Source organism: Ascochyta rabiei, chromosome 12 (assembly GCF_004011695.2).
Source record: "Ascochyta rabiei chromosome 12, complete sequence".
Taxonomy (NCBI): Eukaryota; Fungi; Ascomycota; class Dothideomycetes; order Pleosporales; family Didymellaceae; genus Ascochyta; species Ascochyta rabiei.
The window spans coordinates 1,277,282-1,292,064 of NC_082416.1; the positions used below are offsets into that span (position 1 = coordinate 1,277,282).

The 14,783-nt window shown below is 52.5% G+C and overlaps 4 protein-coding genes across 4 annotated transcripts, besides 4 other annotated features; 3 read left to right on the top strand and 1 right to left on the bottom strand.

Moving 5' to 3' along the window:
- Positions 1 to 852: 852 nt before the first annotated feature.
- Positions 853 to 890: a tandem repeat.
- A 2,860-nt stretch (positions 891 to 3,750) lies between these two features.
- EKO05_0007481 (emp24p/erv25p- protein) lies at positions 3,751 to 4,533 on the bottom strand (the record flags this gene model as incomplete). Its single annotated transcript, XM_038943294.1, has 3 exons — positions 3,751 to 3,900; positions 3,965 to 4,347; positions 4,407 to 4,533. The coding sequence occupies 3 exons, from the start codon at positions 4,531 to 4,533 to the stop codon at positions 3,751 to 3,753; spliced, it is 660 nt and encodes a 219-aa protein (XP_038793913.1).
- Positions 4,534 to 5,254: 721 nt separating this feature from the next.
- EKO05_0007482 (uncharacterized protein) lies at positions 5,255 to 6,251 on the top strand (the record flags this gene model as incomplete). Its single annotated transcript, XM_038943378.1, has 2 exons — positions 5,255 to 5,789; positions 5,851 to 6,251. The coding sequence occupies 2 exons, from the start codon at positions 5,255 to 5,257 to the stop codon at positions 6,249 to 6,251; spliced, it is 936 nt and encodes a 311-aa protein (XP_038793912.1).
- Positions 6,252 to 6,950: 699 nt separating this feature from the next.
- Positions 6,951 to 11,159, top strand: EKO05_0007483 (uncharacterized protein; the record flags this gene model as incomplete). The annotated part of the gene is made up of 4 exons (XM_038943240.1): positions 6,951 to 7,247; positions 7,298 to 7,364; positions 7,414 to 10,734; positions 10,783 to 11,159. 4 exons carry the CDS (start codon positions 6,951 to 6,953, stop codon positions 11,157 to 11,159), a joined length of 4,062 nt encoding a protein of 1,353 aa, XP_038793911.1.
- An 826-nt stretch (positions 11,160 to 11,985) lies between these two features.
- Positions 11,986 to 12,026: a tandem repeat.
- Positions 12,027 to 12,093: 67 nt separating this feature from the next.
- Positions 12,094 to 12,157: a tandem repeat.
- Positions 12,158 to 12,500: 343 nt separating this feature from the next.
- Positions 12,501 to 12,625: a tandem repeat.
- On the top strand, positions 12,626 to 14,350 carry EKO05_0007484 (Non-specific serine/threonine protein kinase; the record flags this gene model as incomplete). Its single annotated transcript, XM_038943239.2, has 4 exons — positions 12,626 to 12,830; positions 13,095 to 13,243; positions 13,294 to 13,699; positions 13,752 to 14,350. 4 exons carry the CDS (start codon positions 12,626 to 12,628, stop codon positions 14,348 to 14,350), a joined length of 1,359 nt encoding a protein of 452 aa, XP_038793910.2.
- Positions 14,351 to 14,783: the final 433 nt, after the last annotated feature.

A 14,783-nucleotide genomic window follows, 5' to 3' on the forward strand; every position in this document is an offset into this window, starting at 1 on the left:
AAGAAAGGCAAGTGGAGAAAGTAGAGAGCAACGCTGAGAAGGTTGATGTCGAGATTGTGGCAAAGGAGACAGAGGCTGATGTCGCTCATTGACTGTTGCTGGGGAGATGATCAAGGCCGACTTCTCGAAAGACGCCATTCAACACACCGCGTTATTAGGTTTTGATCTTCTAGATTTTACTGTTTGGATTTCTCGTGAGTAGTCTCAAATGCTAATACACTCTCAATTGGTGTGCAAAACTCGAACTGGTCGTACCGAACTACACTGGTCAATCGTAATGGATAATATGTCTCTAAAGGGCCTCACAATGACACCAACGCAGACGTTTGGTCATATCACTGAATCTGCAAAAAATTTTACCATAGCTTGCAGTGGGAGCAAGTCACAGCTTGCGAAGACACGATCTGGATGCAGCGGCGCAGGGCTGCCGTTTGTTGCTAAACAAGCCAGACTGAGGAGGTGGCAGTAAGGTCCACACGTACGTCCACTAGAACTTGATAACAAACTATTCACGTTGCAGCAAAGAGGTGTGCACATGCGGTATTCCTTCAGTATCTCTGAAACTTTAGTTTCTTGATACCAATCTTCGACAAACAAAGAAACACCTTTGAACTGTTACTTGTGCGCACCCCCTACAGCACCCTCTGGCTCTCCAGGAAGAAGGGGAGTTCGATTCTGTTCTTGTTGTGCAAGCAACTGGCAATAGTATTGATGACACGAATTTCCTTCCCTAAGAACAACATCGTATGCAGCGCATGCTTACTCAAACAGATTTCGGCAATGTAGTTGGTTCGCAAGACGACGAGCGAGGCAGTACATGCTTATCAAAGATCTGGGATATTTAGATTCCAGCAGCTTCCTGCGCAGCGGCAGCGTCAGCTTAAGCATCATTTCGGCCTCCTTAGACCTGCCCTGCTTGCCTAGTACGACTGTCAAGTTGTTTACGCTTAACAGCGTGTCTTGGTGTTTAGGCCCAAGAAAACGTTAGTTCCTGATTCCTGCATTATTTTCAGTGATATCTGGTATACAGAGGTTGAGATTGATGTAATCTCCTGGTAGGCAATCTCGAAGCTCTCCCAGTTGATAGCAGGTACCCAGAAAGCTAACCTGGTTTGGCTTGTCAGCATGAGATGTGCAAACTCGGTGAGAGGCGCTGAAATTCCTGCACCCTCCTAGACCATGTACTGTTATCCGTTGGTGGTTGCTACGTAAGAGGAGGGCCGTTCAAGGGACTGAAGCTCATTTCGACCGACTAAGAGCTCGCTCCTCGGGAGAGGTAGCGATGAGGAGATCAGTCACTGTTGGCTGTGTTCAGAACGGTTCAGGCTTGCTGCAAGACGGTGCAGGCTGGATGCTTGTGATTGTACAGTGAGTGGGGGTTGCGGTTTGGCAGGTTGAAGCTCTGCCATGCTGCAAAGGAGACAGGGTGTAGGAGCAGCCAGTTTTTAACGCCATCTACAATCTAGGAGGCTGTCAGTCATTATTAGGTAAACATGTGGTGCAGAAAAAAAATCTTGTAGGTCTATAGGTATACTCGAAGGCTTACAAAGCCTAAGCAGATCTAACCTGACTACCTCCCTAAAGTACAGGAATTGCATATTAGCATCTGTATTATTCTATCGGGCCAGCATGTGCCGAGGCCTAAAGTGGCGATTGAAAGCTTCTGGAGGGTACCATAGTACGAAAGAGCTCGTTTTTTGGCCGATCGCGCGCCCTTTCCTACCAAAACACACCTCTTACTTCATTGTAGACTCCCTAGCTACGCAACCTAGATTAAACTATAGAATCTATACTATCTTATAGTATAAGTAAGGTCCTATATAGATATCTACTTTTTATAAGCATTATATCTATTCTACTGTTAATATAGTATATATAAAAAAGCTGCTATTAAGAAGAAATAGAAGAACTCTCTTACTACTTCCTTACTATAAACTAAAAGAATATTTCTATATAACTTTATAAGAGAAGTATTTCTCTATAAGACAGCTAAGTCTTATAAGATATAACTACGTTATACTGTTATTGTCCTACTGTTTATAGGGTATAATTTAGAAAGTATTTACTAATTTTTTAATGTTCTACGCGACTGATAAACCAAAAAAACGAGCTTCTTCGTACAAGCCGACAGTCGTCAAATTGGAGGAGGTATTTAGTGCCAGTCTGCGGATCACCTGCAACCTGAAAAGGCACTACAAGACTTCAGCTATCTTTGTAAAAGCTGCAGAGCACGAAGAGATACGCTGAAGGTCTCTAATAGTACTATGTACTACCTAAAATACTGTCGCCAAGGCACTGTAGCCGGGTCTTTCAGCAACGCGAGAGGCAGGCAAGGCAGCAGCTTCACGTGCGGTCCACTTTCTCCGTTCGCGTAGCAGTGGCGCTAGTGCTAGCGCACTCCTCTTAGATATATAAACTGCCCGCCCCTCGCCCTCCTTTTTTCTTCTTTAGCTCTCTTTGCCTTTTGGCTTAGATCAAGTGTAGTATCTGTTCTTTTTAGTTTAATCGCTAAAACTGTTTTACGAAACAATCGATTATTCTGATTTTTGAAAACCGCCTTTGGGTCCCTGGGCTTGCTCATACTCATCGGCACAGTGTCGCCGGTATTTCACTACCTCCGGTGTACGCGATCCTCTTTCATTAAGACCACTGGCCTTGCGCTGGTGCTTGAGGAAGGATGTTTCGTTAGGAATGAACATGGAAGAAAGAACAATGAGCCTGGTCGAGGATGGTGAAGTGGTGTTAAGGGTATGCGGCTTTTGGGCCGCAGAAGTAGCCGCAAAATCTGCGCCTCCAAAATTTTGCACTGACTCCGGTGGCTACAGCGGTGATATCGCAACCATTTGTTAGGTCGTCTACAGGACGTTTCGTGATCCCCAGTTCGCATCTTTTCTCATCGCTCGTATGTCGTACGGTTGACGCGGCGATGATGGGAGTGGCATTGGAGGATCGTCATCGCTAGTTCGGGTGATTTGCAGAAGGTTGTCCATCAAAAGACTGTATAGCATTACAACGTCATTACGGGCTTCAGACGTGTTACAAGGTCAGGCGCTGCTGAACACGCCCAATCGTGACGCACTGCACTGAATATGAATCGGCATCACGGCCAAGTGAGTGTAACATGCTGCCTTGAGATCTATCCACTGTATTGAGGCGTCCAGACTAAAGCCTGTGCAGCAAGCAGCAGTAAGGTTGAAGAGCCATGGCTCGTTTGTAGGAACACCACTGCCAACTCACGTGCCAGGCAGAACACATCATTAAGATCTGCATCTCGTGTTGTTAGGTATGAACTGTGAAGGGTGAGGAGCAAACAATTGGCACCTGAACGTCCGCTGCCTGGCCGTATCAGCAAAGCTGCTGCGATGACAGGCAAATTGGTTCACGTGCGCCGAAGCTGCCTGGCAGTCAACATCTACACCACACCGAGAATTGTCTTGCACTTCACCAGCTAGTACGCATGCAATTGTACTGCATACCTTGCTTTCCCAAGACTTGCTGTCAGGATCTCCAAGAGCCCACTCAAGTGAGATGTCGGTTCTTCAGGATTCGACCACGAACACTTGCAGTCGCGAGGGTCGCGCATGTTATCTCTTATTTTGAGAAGTCTTGTGAGCTGAAGTGCTTTGCTTCTTTCAAAGTCAAACGCTAACCCTGATGCCTTTCCTAACGCCGGAGCCTACAGTACAATGCATCGGTCCTCATTTCCTTCCTTTTGTCGTATTGCCGCATCCAACCAACCACTCTTATAACTCATACGAGCTTCTGCTTGACGAAGAATGCTCGCAGATGTGTCAGTTGCCATGCGCAAGTGACACCTAGGATGGCGAGCTGGATCAGGGTCCAACGGACAACACGGGAGTTTGTGCTCTCGGACTGGTCGCGGAACTCGGCTTCACGCTCCTGTGTGGCTGTTAGCATGTTCTCGCACGCGATCTGTGAAGCCGACAAGCTGCGGATAACATACCCTCTGGAAGATCTGCTCTCGCCTCACGTCCTGCAACCTCGAGTTCAAGTCCTGGACCTTCTCCACCAGTGTCTGAACATGGGCTTTATCTGTGCTCTCGATCCTGCTTGTCTCTCCAATAGCCATGTCCAACGTGAACTTGACGGAGCCGTGAATGCCACTGCCCAACCAGCCTCCACTCTGTACATTCTGAGGGGTGACGCAAATGCGATGCTGGCCGGAGTCAGCGGCGCTGAAGGTGAATTTGCCCTTGCCAGCACCGCGTTGGGCAACAATGCGGTGGTTGTTGTCGAATGTCTCCTCAACAGTGATGAAGACGCCTACGTCCGGCTTCGATTGGAAGGATTTGGTCGCATCGTCCCATACTTCGGCGTGATAATGTCCTGCAGTGGTCAGACTATATTCTAGAAAATCGCAAGTGCAACTGTTGTGGCGGTCGTACCAACAACCAAAGTGTCTTTGGGAAGCTCTTCGAAGAAGCACTTCTGGACTGCGCCGTCGATGAAGAAGTGCAGGGCTTGAGCTGGAACTGCCAGCGCAGCGGCGAGCAATACGGTAGGTTTCCACATGTTGGTTGCTTTGCTCCGCGGTGAATTGGGCGTGCGCAGAGTCGGAGGGTGAATCTTGAGGCCGCCGTGTCGCCAGGTGGTCGATTGGTCCACGCGTGGCCCGTGCACCATCCCTTAGAAACGCGTCAAGATGGTTGCTTTAAACTTCAACTCCGACGAACACGACGGCTTTAGAGATTACTGGCAAACAATTCTCGGTTTGTACCTACTACTAAGTCATTTGGAGAAGCCGTATAAAAAATGAGAGGCCTCCCTGGAGGCAGTCATTTCACACCGTCTGCAGTCACAATGTCTTGTCGTGCTTGCCTGCACTAAAGGAAATTGTAGACACGACCTCTTCATCACAACACAGCAGATAGGAAAGTCAATCATGACGTGTGTCTGTTTGCCTCATCTTGACACTGTCTTCGCTTCTGTCTCTGTGGAGGCTGACCCCGCATATCGGTAAGCTTGGACAACATCGAGCATTTACCTAGGCAAACGTATGCCAATCTCAATGGCAATTTCAAAAGCACTCCAACCCCCAGTCCATACACCCTCAGAATTGATCTTGCCTCCTCTCTTCTCCACGTCTTTTATTGGCAGTCTCTTGCCTGCTGTTCGTTCCAAAGGCTCAATTGGAGATCGTGTACTCACCTACCTAGACCTCGGTTCATCTTGACATCCAACATCAGCAGCTTCAAACCGGAAAAAGTTGACGAACGCTTTACCAAACTCCAATATGACGGTCTTTGAGCCCAGCGCTCAAAATTTCATTACTCTCAAATCAATACCCAAGACTATCGTCATCACAGGCGCGTCCTCTGGAATCGGTCTCGCGACAGCTCAACTCTTATCGTCTCTGAACTCTCAACATAATCTTGTCTTGATCGACCTCAACCCTCCTCCTCAAGCGTTCAAACACTCTGCCTCCCACTTGTTAGTCCACACTTGCAACGTTACATCCTGGCCTGCCCAACGCGCCGGCTTCGAAGCGGCCTACAAGCGCTTCGGTAGGATTGACTGTGTCTTCGTCAACGCTGGCATTGCGGAGTATGGCGATTTGTTCTTCAATGACGAGCTAGATCGCGACGGAAAGTTGAAAGAGCCGGACCGGAGGGTATTAACCCTTGACATGGATGCTGCCAGCGACACGACGAAACTCGCTATCCACTACCTTCGCAAGAACCAGGAAGGTGGCGAGATTGTACTGACAGCTAGTTTGGCGGGATATTTAGCGAGTGCTGGTGCGCCGCTGTACTCTGCTGCTAAACATGGTATGTCTTCTCAAGGAAGGAATAGGACCAAGTGTGAATGAGGTACTAATATATGGTGTAGGTGTGGTGGGCCTTATGCGCGCACTCAAGCAAGAATGCGCTAAACTATCCATTTCCATCAGCGTGATCGCTCCAGGCATCACAACCACACCTATTCTGACAGCTAACAACAAAAGTCTGAATGCTTCACCAGAAGATTATTCTAGGGATATGGCTGCAAAGGGTGTGCCCATCAACAAACCTGAGAGCATCGCTCTTGCGGTGTGCTGGCTGTTCAACGAGCAGAGCAAAGCGAATGGAGCGGGTTTGCTGATCCAGGGGGATAAGTTCGCGGACCTGGAGAGAGGATTGGCCAAGAGCAGAGAGCAGTGGATGGGTAAGGAGATGTTGGCGTTGTTCAGGGGAGGGCGAGCGGCGCCGCTCTTTGATCGTTTGGGGGCCAAGACGAAGGCTAAGATTTGATGTAGGAATGGTGTCAACAGGACAGTCTGGGTATAGCTCATTAAGATTACTGTTCTTGTTTTCGATAACAGATGTATGCCGAAATGGCCTCAAAGATCTTGAGATAGGATCGTCGCGCTCAAAATGCCCCATGAGATTATGTGGCCCAACCTTTACGAGATTCTCACTCGACCTGCTTGTAGCACAACGCCAACCCACGGTGCTTCTCTAAAGGAGTGATGTAGGTAACTGCGGCCTTGGGTCTTTAATTTAGTACAATAGAAGTCACGTGAGCAGGCGAATTGGAGGCGTGGGTCAAGGAAACTTTTACACATGCATGTTTTCTACAAGTTCAGAAAGGAGACCACGCAGGTTTGTAACCTTTCTGCCAGCTTGTGTGAAACCCAGACTATGCACAAGTTGCGCCGCGTCCGGAAACTGTCCCAAAACCACTGAAGCCTTCAGGCTACACAACGCCTGCTAGAAGCGACGCGTAGCCATCAACTCGCGCAAGCTGAGAGGCGGGGAAAGTTGGGTAAAGTTGCGGGCGTGTTAACTCCGTAAACTCGCCAAGGCGCGTGCGCGCGCCTGCCATCCCTGTCGGTGAGCTCGAAAACACAAAGTACACAAGAGCTGTCCACCAACACACCATCGCGGAGCCACCACCATCGTCGGCGCGCCTTTCGCGTCATATCCGCTCGATTCCATCCACGATCTATCATGTTTTCGCCGGAAGCATCGCTGCAGAGCGCGCGTAGCTCACTGCGTGGCACTCGACGACGCCAGCGCGACTCTAACGGACACGACCAGCCTCGACGAAAGCGCAGTAAAATTGCCGAAGATGGGGCCTTCCAGACTACTGCTGGCGCAGACTTGAAGATCAACGGCAATGCCAATACGAACGGGCACGACAGCCATAACAGTGTCGAAAACTCCCTTGTAGTAGTGGACATGCCAGTCCGCGAAAAAAAGGCGCCTCCTAAACGAGCGCTGAAGGAAGATAGCGCTCAGTACTTGGTAGGCCACTTTGAACGTGTGCCTGGAGCCAGTCAGCTGATGGAGTGTAGACTAAGAACGCGAACTATAGCGTCAGGAAATTGCCTAGTTTCCCATCAGCTCTTGCACGCTCATCAAGTATGTCGCAAGTTACTGTCCTCGAGCGTTCATGCTAACATGCTCTCAGCTCCATATACAGCTTCTGCGGTCTCCTCCGCCGGACTTGCTCTTGCATTCACAACCGACCGCGCCCTCGTATGGGATTACAGCAGCGCAACGGGCCCCTCGAAGATCGTCACTCTTCCCCTTCCCTTCGCCCTGAGACCTTCCGAGCCACTTCCACTTGGCGCAATTGTTCGCAACGGTCCCACCAACGACTATGGTGTCGTTGCGGTTGCGCCTTCCAGCGGCATAATTACCTTTTGGGAGAATATCGACAGCGCAGAGGCTAGAAATTTGTATCCTCAACGCCATATGGGAGTGGATGGATCTGTAAAGCTGTACTCCGGAGAGACCATAACCGATTTGGTCGATATCGAGCACGCAGGCTTCATCTTGAATTTCAGCAGTGGCAGACTTGCCCAGTTGACTCTACGCGACTCGCAAGGACGACCTAGTGTCAGTACCACTATTTTGAACGGCCCCAATGGCTCGGGCGGCAGTCTTTTCAGTCTACGAGGACTGCTGGGAGGCGCCATCCGAAAGACGATTGCATCAGTCAAGGCGCGCCCGTCCGATTCCAAGGGTCAAATGGAGGTGATTACAACCACAAGAAACGGTTTATTTCAGCTGTGGGATCTGAGTTGGTCAGGGCAACAGATTTTCAAGCACGAGATCGATGCCCACGGTGAGATGCTCTCAGCCGTACATGCAGGAACATCGCCAGAACTTCGCGCCCAGTCTGATGTGCATGTACTGGACTTTGCAATCACGGAACAACAGCGGTCGCCTGGATCCGTAAGTCTTTTGGTATTGGTGGCCTTGTTCGGACGCCATACACTCGATTACTCGCTCTTGGAAATGAACCTGACAGCCGTGGGAGGCTCAGTCAGCAGGGCCATCCCCATCAAAAGCTTTCACCACGAGGGATTACCCACAGAACCGACAGGAAAGCTTCTAGTCCCTCAGCCCGGACACACGGCGTTCGTACAGTTCCCTGGCGCTATTGTCATCGCATCTCTAGCTCAGCCGGAGGAGAGCCCGGAGGCGCAACTTCTTGCGGACTCTGGAAGATTTAATATTCCGTTTCAGGATGCAATTTACTTCCGAGAAGAGCTGAACATTGTAGTTTCAGGATTGTCTACGGCAGCAACCACCCGGAAGGAACAGAAGGCCACTGCTTTGATCTTTGTACAAGGGTCTGGGATCCTACAATTCAGTGCGCACCCACCAGTAATGGATAATGCGGGAACAGAAAGGCTCAAGGTCACAGCCCGGAGCAAACTGGAGCAAGCCACGTTTTTCAGCTCGAGACCGGGTAACATCCTGGATTTCTCGGTCAAATCACGATTCTCGTTTTCTGAAGAAGAGACTGCACAAGCAGCGCTCGATGTCAGCATGGGTATCATCAGTTCTTCGTACGACTACCTCGACAAGGTTACATCCTCCATGGACGAACAGTTCAAGACCCGCGCTTCCGCTCTGCGAACCTTGATATCGCACCTGCGATCTGACTACCCTACACTACCTTTTCTGACGAAGTGGCGCTTGTTGTGGCACGCTGAGAAGCTTGCTGCTGCACACAAGCTGTGGAACTGGTATGAGGCGAAACTACAGGATCAGCAGGCGCACCCAGACGCATATCCAGAAAAGATTCTCATGAGCGACATTGTCAAGGCGCTCAATGAACGATACAAGACACCCATCAACCCTGATCTTGGCGAAACAGACCCAATCCGACAATACTTTCTCAGAGACGTTGAATCCATCGGTGTGCTCATTCCATGGGGTTGGAACTACTTGCGAACATTCTACATGAAGGAAGGCGGAAAGGAACAGCCATCAATTATGCAGCGGCTCAGCGAAGCCTCGGATGTTATGCTCGTGGCTCTGGAGACAGGCTTCAGCTTTCGACTAGCGAACATTGAGTCGTATGGCCTCGATTCTGATTCCCTCGATGAGGGCATTCTGAAGCCCGGTCAAGGTTATGACGAGATCCCTCAGTTCTGGACCTCTACGCACAACGTTGTCAGCTCTGTTCGCAGCCTCGTAGACGTCGGACGCAACTTGGCTGTAGAGAACTACGAGGAAGGCCTTCAGGAAACCCTTTCACAGAAGATTGCCAAAGACAACCCGCGCATGGTCAAGATTGGTTGTCAGACTCATATTGAACGCTTCCAATGGTGTCTTGAGCAGGTTGACGAGAAAACGCGAGAACAAGGTCGTAGTTTGCGAGACGAGTGGAACAGCAAGGTCCGACCGGACCACATTTACGGCCTCATGGAGCTTGGCCTGGCGACTGAAGGCATGAATCTGGCTGAACAGTACCGAGACATGCCCACTCTGGTCAATCTAGTCTGGGACGAGTCCAACTGGCTTGAGTCGGAGAAGGCGGCAACTCGAAGCAAGATGGAAATCGCCGAGAGCACAGTCAAGCTGAAGAAGATCAAGGAGCGCATCAGCCGGTATTTCGAGATGTACGGAGACGACTGGGCTGAGGCATTCTACTTGAAGCACATCAACGAGGGCCAATCCGCGCAGATGTTCGAGCCTGAGCATCTGAATCAGTTGGCATTAAGCAAGTTCTTGCGCGCCGATCCATCTCGTGCGAGGCTGCGGTGGATCAACGAAGTCTCTGGCGAGAAAGACTACGAAGCTGCTGCCGAGGCTCTCTTCGAGGCTGCGAACAAACAAGAGACCAACGCTTGGTGCAACAAAGTCGAACTATCCATGTGCAAGCTCGCAATGCTGTGCCAAAAGGAAGAAACACATGGCCAGGCGCAACCAAGCAACGGAGATAGCCACGAGCTGTCCAAGGCAGAGAAGATCCGAGAGAAGAACTACAAGGTCGTGGTAGATCAGCTGGAGTACGCCAACGTGCAGGAGATACTTTACGATCATCTTTCATCTACCATTGATCAAGCCTTGGATGACGAAACCGCGCTGAACCTACTCATGGAGGAGTATGCGCAGGGTCCCATTCAAGAACGACCAGCACACGCGTCACTGCTGAAGGAAGGGTTTGAGAACCTCATCCACCACAGGGTCATCGATCCTTCACTGATGATCGATATCCTCACCTTGATGAACGATCGAGGCGAGAGGGAGCCTACCTCATTGATGCAGTCCAACGAGTTTACCTTTGCACTCAGGGTCTTGGCCGCCAACTGGCACAGCATCCACCGGACAACACGCGACGGCCTGCTGAAGCTGATTTGGAAGCGACTGTGCAACAAGGACAACTGGGCTGAGATCAACAATACCAGGGACATTTCCGACGCGACACTCGAGGAGTTCCTACTCTCCACCAACGTTGGCTGGACTTTCCGGGGCCTCATGAGGTTGATTGGTGAGCTGCACATTTGCGACGATAACGACCCAGCTAACGATTGTGTAGATATTGACGAACACAACCGTGTTGTGTGGCCCAAGCAGCTCACAGCCCTGGTTGGTGCAGGTGGCACCCACGGAGAGCTCTGCGTGCGGTTCCCACTCGAAGATCTTCGCGAGCCAATCATCAAGGACAACCTGCTTGACGATGAGATGTTGCAGGAAAACCTCGAGAAGAATCGGCTCGACCAGTGGTTCAAGGCAGCGTGTAGAGCTGGCAAGAACGCTTACGTGGCGGAGAAGAGGGAGCTCCGACGAGGCTCTTCGGCGCCCGCCGAGTCTGGTGAGGAGGACGCGGTTTCAGCAGCTGGAGCTGCAGCTGTCCGAGGTGATGCTGGCAACGGCGTGGACCAGGATCAAGATGTAGCGATGCAGGAGTCGTAGGAAAGGTAGAACGGGGTGGGCATTAAGGGTGTGGAGACGAGGGTTCATGTTTCAATTGGGCGAACTGCATGGGAAAGCATTGGGCACGGCGTTTCGAAAAGAGTACAGCGGCCTGCAACGGCGCTTTTGGTGGTTTCTTTCTCGCAGGCCCTGTGGCAAGAGCGATGGCGATGGGGCTGGCTTGCATGCGTCATTTCTGCAGCGTCGCGCACGGCAAGGCTGCGCGACTGGCATCCACATTCTTCGATTTGTGTACTCTTAGATGTGTACATACACAAAAAGCATGGGCACGCTTGCACAGACTGCACAACGGTTCCAGACCCATGGCCGATGCGAACCGGTTCATTTCTCGAGTGGGCCTTTGCCTGTTCAGGGCAGAAGGTGGCTTGAGCAGGGCGCTCCAATCAGGGCCGGCGACCGTTTTGTCGCCCAGGATCCGGCACGGCGGCCGGCACAAAGGAGCAGAGCGTCGCACCACGGCAAGGCGAGCATGTGCAGCGCGACGGCCTGGTGCAGCATCGACGGCGAGGCAGTGGCGGCGATGCGGCAACACGGCGACGGGGCTGGGCGGTACACGTCGACGGCTGCGGCGGTGCCGAGCGCAGGTGTACGAGCTTGGCCAGCTGGCTGCTGTGCAGCGCTCGATGGTCGATGCACACCACGATTCGTAGGACCTTCCTTCCCAAATGAGCTCGCGGCCGAGGGAGCGGCCAGAGAACGCAGGTACGACGGGGGGGAGTGTGCACCCAGCAGCGTCGCCCACAACAACAACAGGAACAACGGCCGAGACAGGCATTAGGCGCGCACACCAACGGGCGAAGCTCTCTGTTGGCTTGTTGGCTTGTTGGCTTGTTGGCTTGTTGGCTTCAGCGCCGATTGCATGGCCACGGCCAACCGTCAGCCGCCCACTTTGCTGGCACACGGCCGCCGTGGGTGAGTGAATGAATAAATGATGGAATGGATGCTCGAATGAATGAAGGAACAAACGAATGAATAAAGGCTGGCTAGCGGCGCGCGCAGGCTGCCCCAAGGGTGCACCGGCGCACTGACATGGCTGGAAGCAGGCCTAGCGCCTGTCCAGTCCAGCCGCCGGTGTGCTCTGCTCGCACCCCAGGTCCCGCGTCTTTTCCATCGCGAGTCGATCGCTCTCCTGTCCTCACCACCGCCCATTGTTTTGTGTTTTGCCGGCGCAGCGATACTCTCCATTGTTTGCCCAGCTGCCTGCTGCAGCAGCCCCGTCGCCTGCCCGTGGACTGCCCTGGACGCTTCTGCGCCGACCCTGCAGACCGAGACGACTTGCCGGCCTGCATAGCCCCAGCCGACGTCCGGAGACGCCCTTCGACCCCCATCGCTCACCGCGCCGCGTCTCTCCTGCGTCCACCGCCCACCGCCCACCGCCCACCGTCCCCGCTGCTGCACCCGCACCCCGACTCGCCCTCCACCTCGCCCTCGGCCTCTCACCCACCATGGCGAGCGGCAGCACTTCCTCCAACGTCGTCGGCGTCCACTACCGCGTCGGCAAGAAGATCGGCGAGGGCTCCTTCGGCGTCATCTTCGAGGGCACCAACCTGCTCAACCAGCAGCAGGTCGCCATCAAGTTCGAGCCACGCAAGAGCGACGCCCCCCAACTGCGCGATGAGTACCGCACGTACAAGATCCTCGTCGGCTGCCGTAAGTTCTCTCGCTGCCCCTATTCACCCTGATGTCGCCCGTCCGAGCGAGGGAAGGCACGGTTTGTACCTTGGACGCTGTCTTGGCACACGCATCTGCCTTCGTGTGCATGCCGTGTCTGACGTCCAACACATCGTCCGCATCGTCTTGGGTGCTGCCGCTGCCGTCTGCACAGTCGACGTCGCTCCTGTCTTCACCCGTCATGGCTACCTGCCTTGACACTCGCTGTCCACCGTATGCATGGACTCCACTGACACGTCGCAGCCGGGATCCCTAATGTCTACTACTTCGGTCAGGAGGGCCTGCACAACATCTTGGTCATTGACCTGCTCGGCCCCAGCTTGGAGGACCTGTTCGACCACTGCAACAGGAAGTTCTCCATCAAGACCGTTGTCATGGTCGCCAAGCAGATGGTACGTCTCCACGATGGTGGCACAAATCTCCTGTGCTGACGTGCGTTCAGCTGTCGAGGGTCCAGACCATCCACGAGAAGAACCTCATCTACCGCGACATCAAGCCTGACAACTTCCTCATTGGCCGACCAGGCTCCAAAAGTGCTAATGTAATTCACGTCGTAGACTTTGGCATGGCCAAGCAATACCGTGATCCCAAGACGAAGCAGCACATCCCCTACAGGGAGCGCAAGTCTCTCTCTGGCACGGCGCGTTACATGAGTATCAACACCCATTTGGGACGCGAACAGTCTCGTAGGGACGATCTGGAAGCTCTGGGTCACGTTTTCATGTACTTCCTTCGCGGCGGTCTGCCCTGGCAAGGCCTGAAAGCTGCAACCAACAAGCAGAAGTACGAGAAGATTGGCGAGAAGAAGCAGACAACTCCTATCAAGGACCTCTGCGATAGCTTCCCTGGTATGTTTGCACAACGCCACAATACTTGAAACCCGCTAACGACAAGTCGCAGAGGAATTCAACAAGTACCTGAGCTACGTCCGTAATCTCGGTTTTGAGGATACGCCTGACTACGACTATCTGCGTGAACTCTTCACCCAGGCGCTTAAGAGCACCGGGGAGGTTGAGGATGGCGAGTACGACTGGATGAAGTTGAACAATGGAAAGGGCTGGGAGGTAATCAAGTCCCACCCCTCGGCTGTCCAACAGATGCACCATTCCAACATTCACCAGAACTCTTCCACCGCTGTCAACGTTCACGGCCAGCCTCACAGGCAGCCCAAGACGCACCTTCCCGTCGATCACCATCGTTTAAACGAGCCTCTCCCAAAGCCCGGAGCGACACGAGCCCAGCCCGGAAGAAGCCCAAGAGACCAAACAGCACGAGGGGCCGAGGTCAAGAGGCAGAGCATGGGAGAGCTGGCACGACCCGATGCAGCCTCCAACCAGGCTCAATTCCAGCACAGCCAGCAGAACCTGAACGCGAACCAGAACCGCGCGACCCCTGCAGAGAGCCCGAGCGCCCAGCAGCCGATGCGGCAGGAGCCTGAGAAGGAAGGCTTCATGCAGAAGCTATCCAAGATACTCTGCTGCGGCGGAAGCAGCAACTAGTGGTGCTGTCACATCTGATTCTATGCGTATTGCGTTGCATCCCGGAGTTCGTTCCTTGAGCGAACTTTTATCGGCCACGTTTTTTTTCCTGTATAGGTATTTTGTAATGATTGATAGACGGGATCGAAATCTCCTTCCGGTATCTTAGGTAATACTCTCACGACGACCGAACCACCTCGACACCAGCCTGGATCTCTTCTTTTCATCATCATCTTCTTCTTCAGTCCGGCTTTCGAGGCAACGAGCTGCACCTGCACAGCAGTTTCTTCTCCGAGAGTCATTTATACTGGCGTACGCGGCGTTGCGTCTATGGTGGTACGAAGTTGGCATCTCATTCATCATCGTTATCATTTCATGTTTGTGTCATGGTGGGAGAAAAACATAGCATGTAAAGGAGTCTCCTTCGCTGGGACTTGTCATTGTGGAAGAGAGC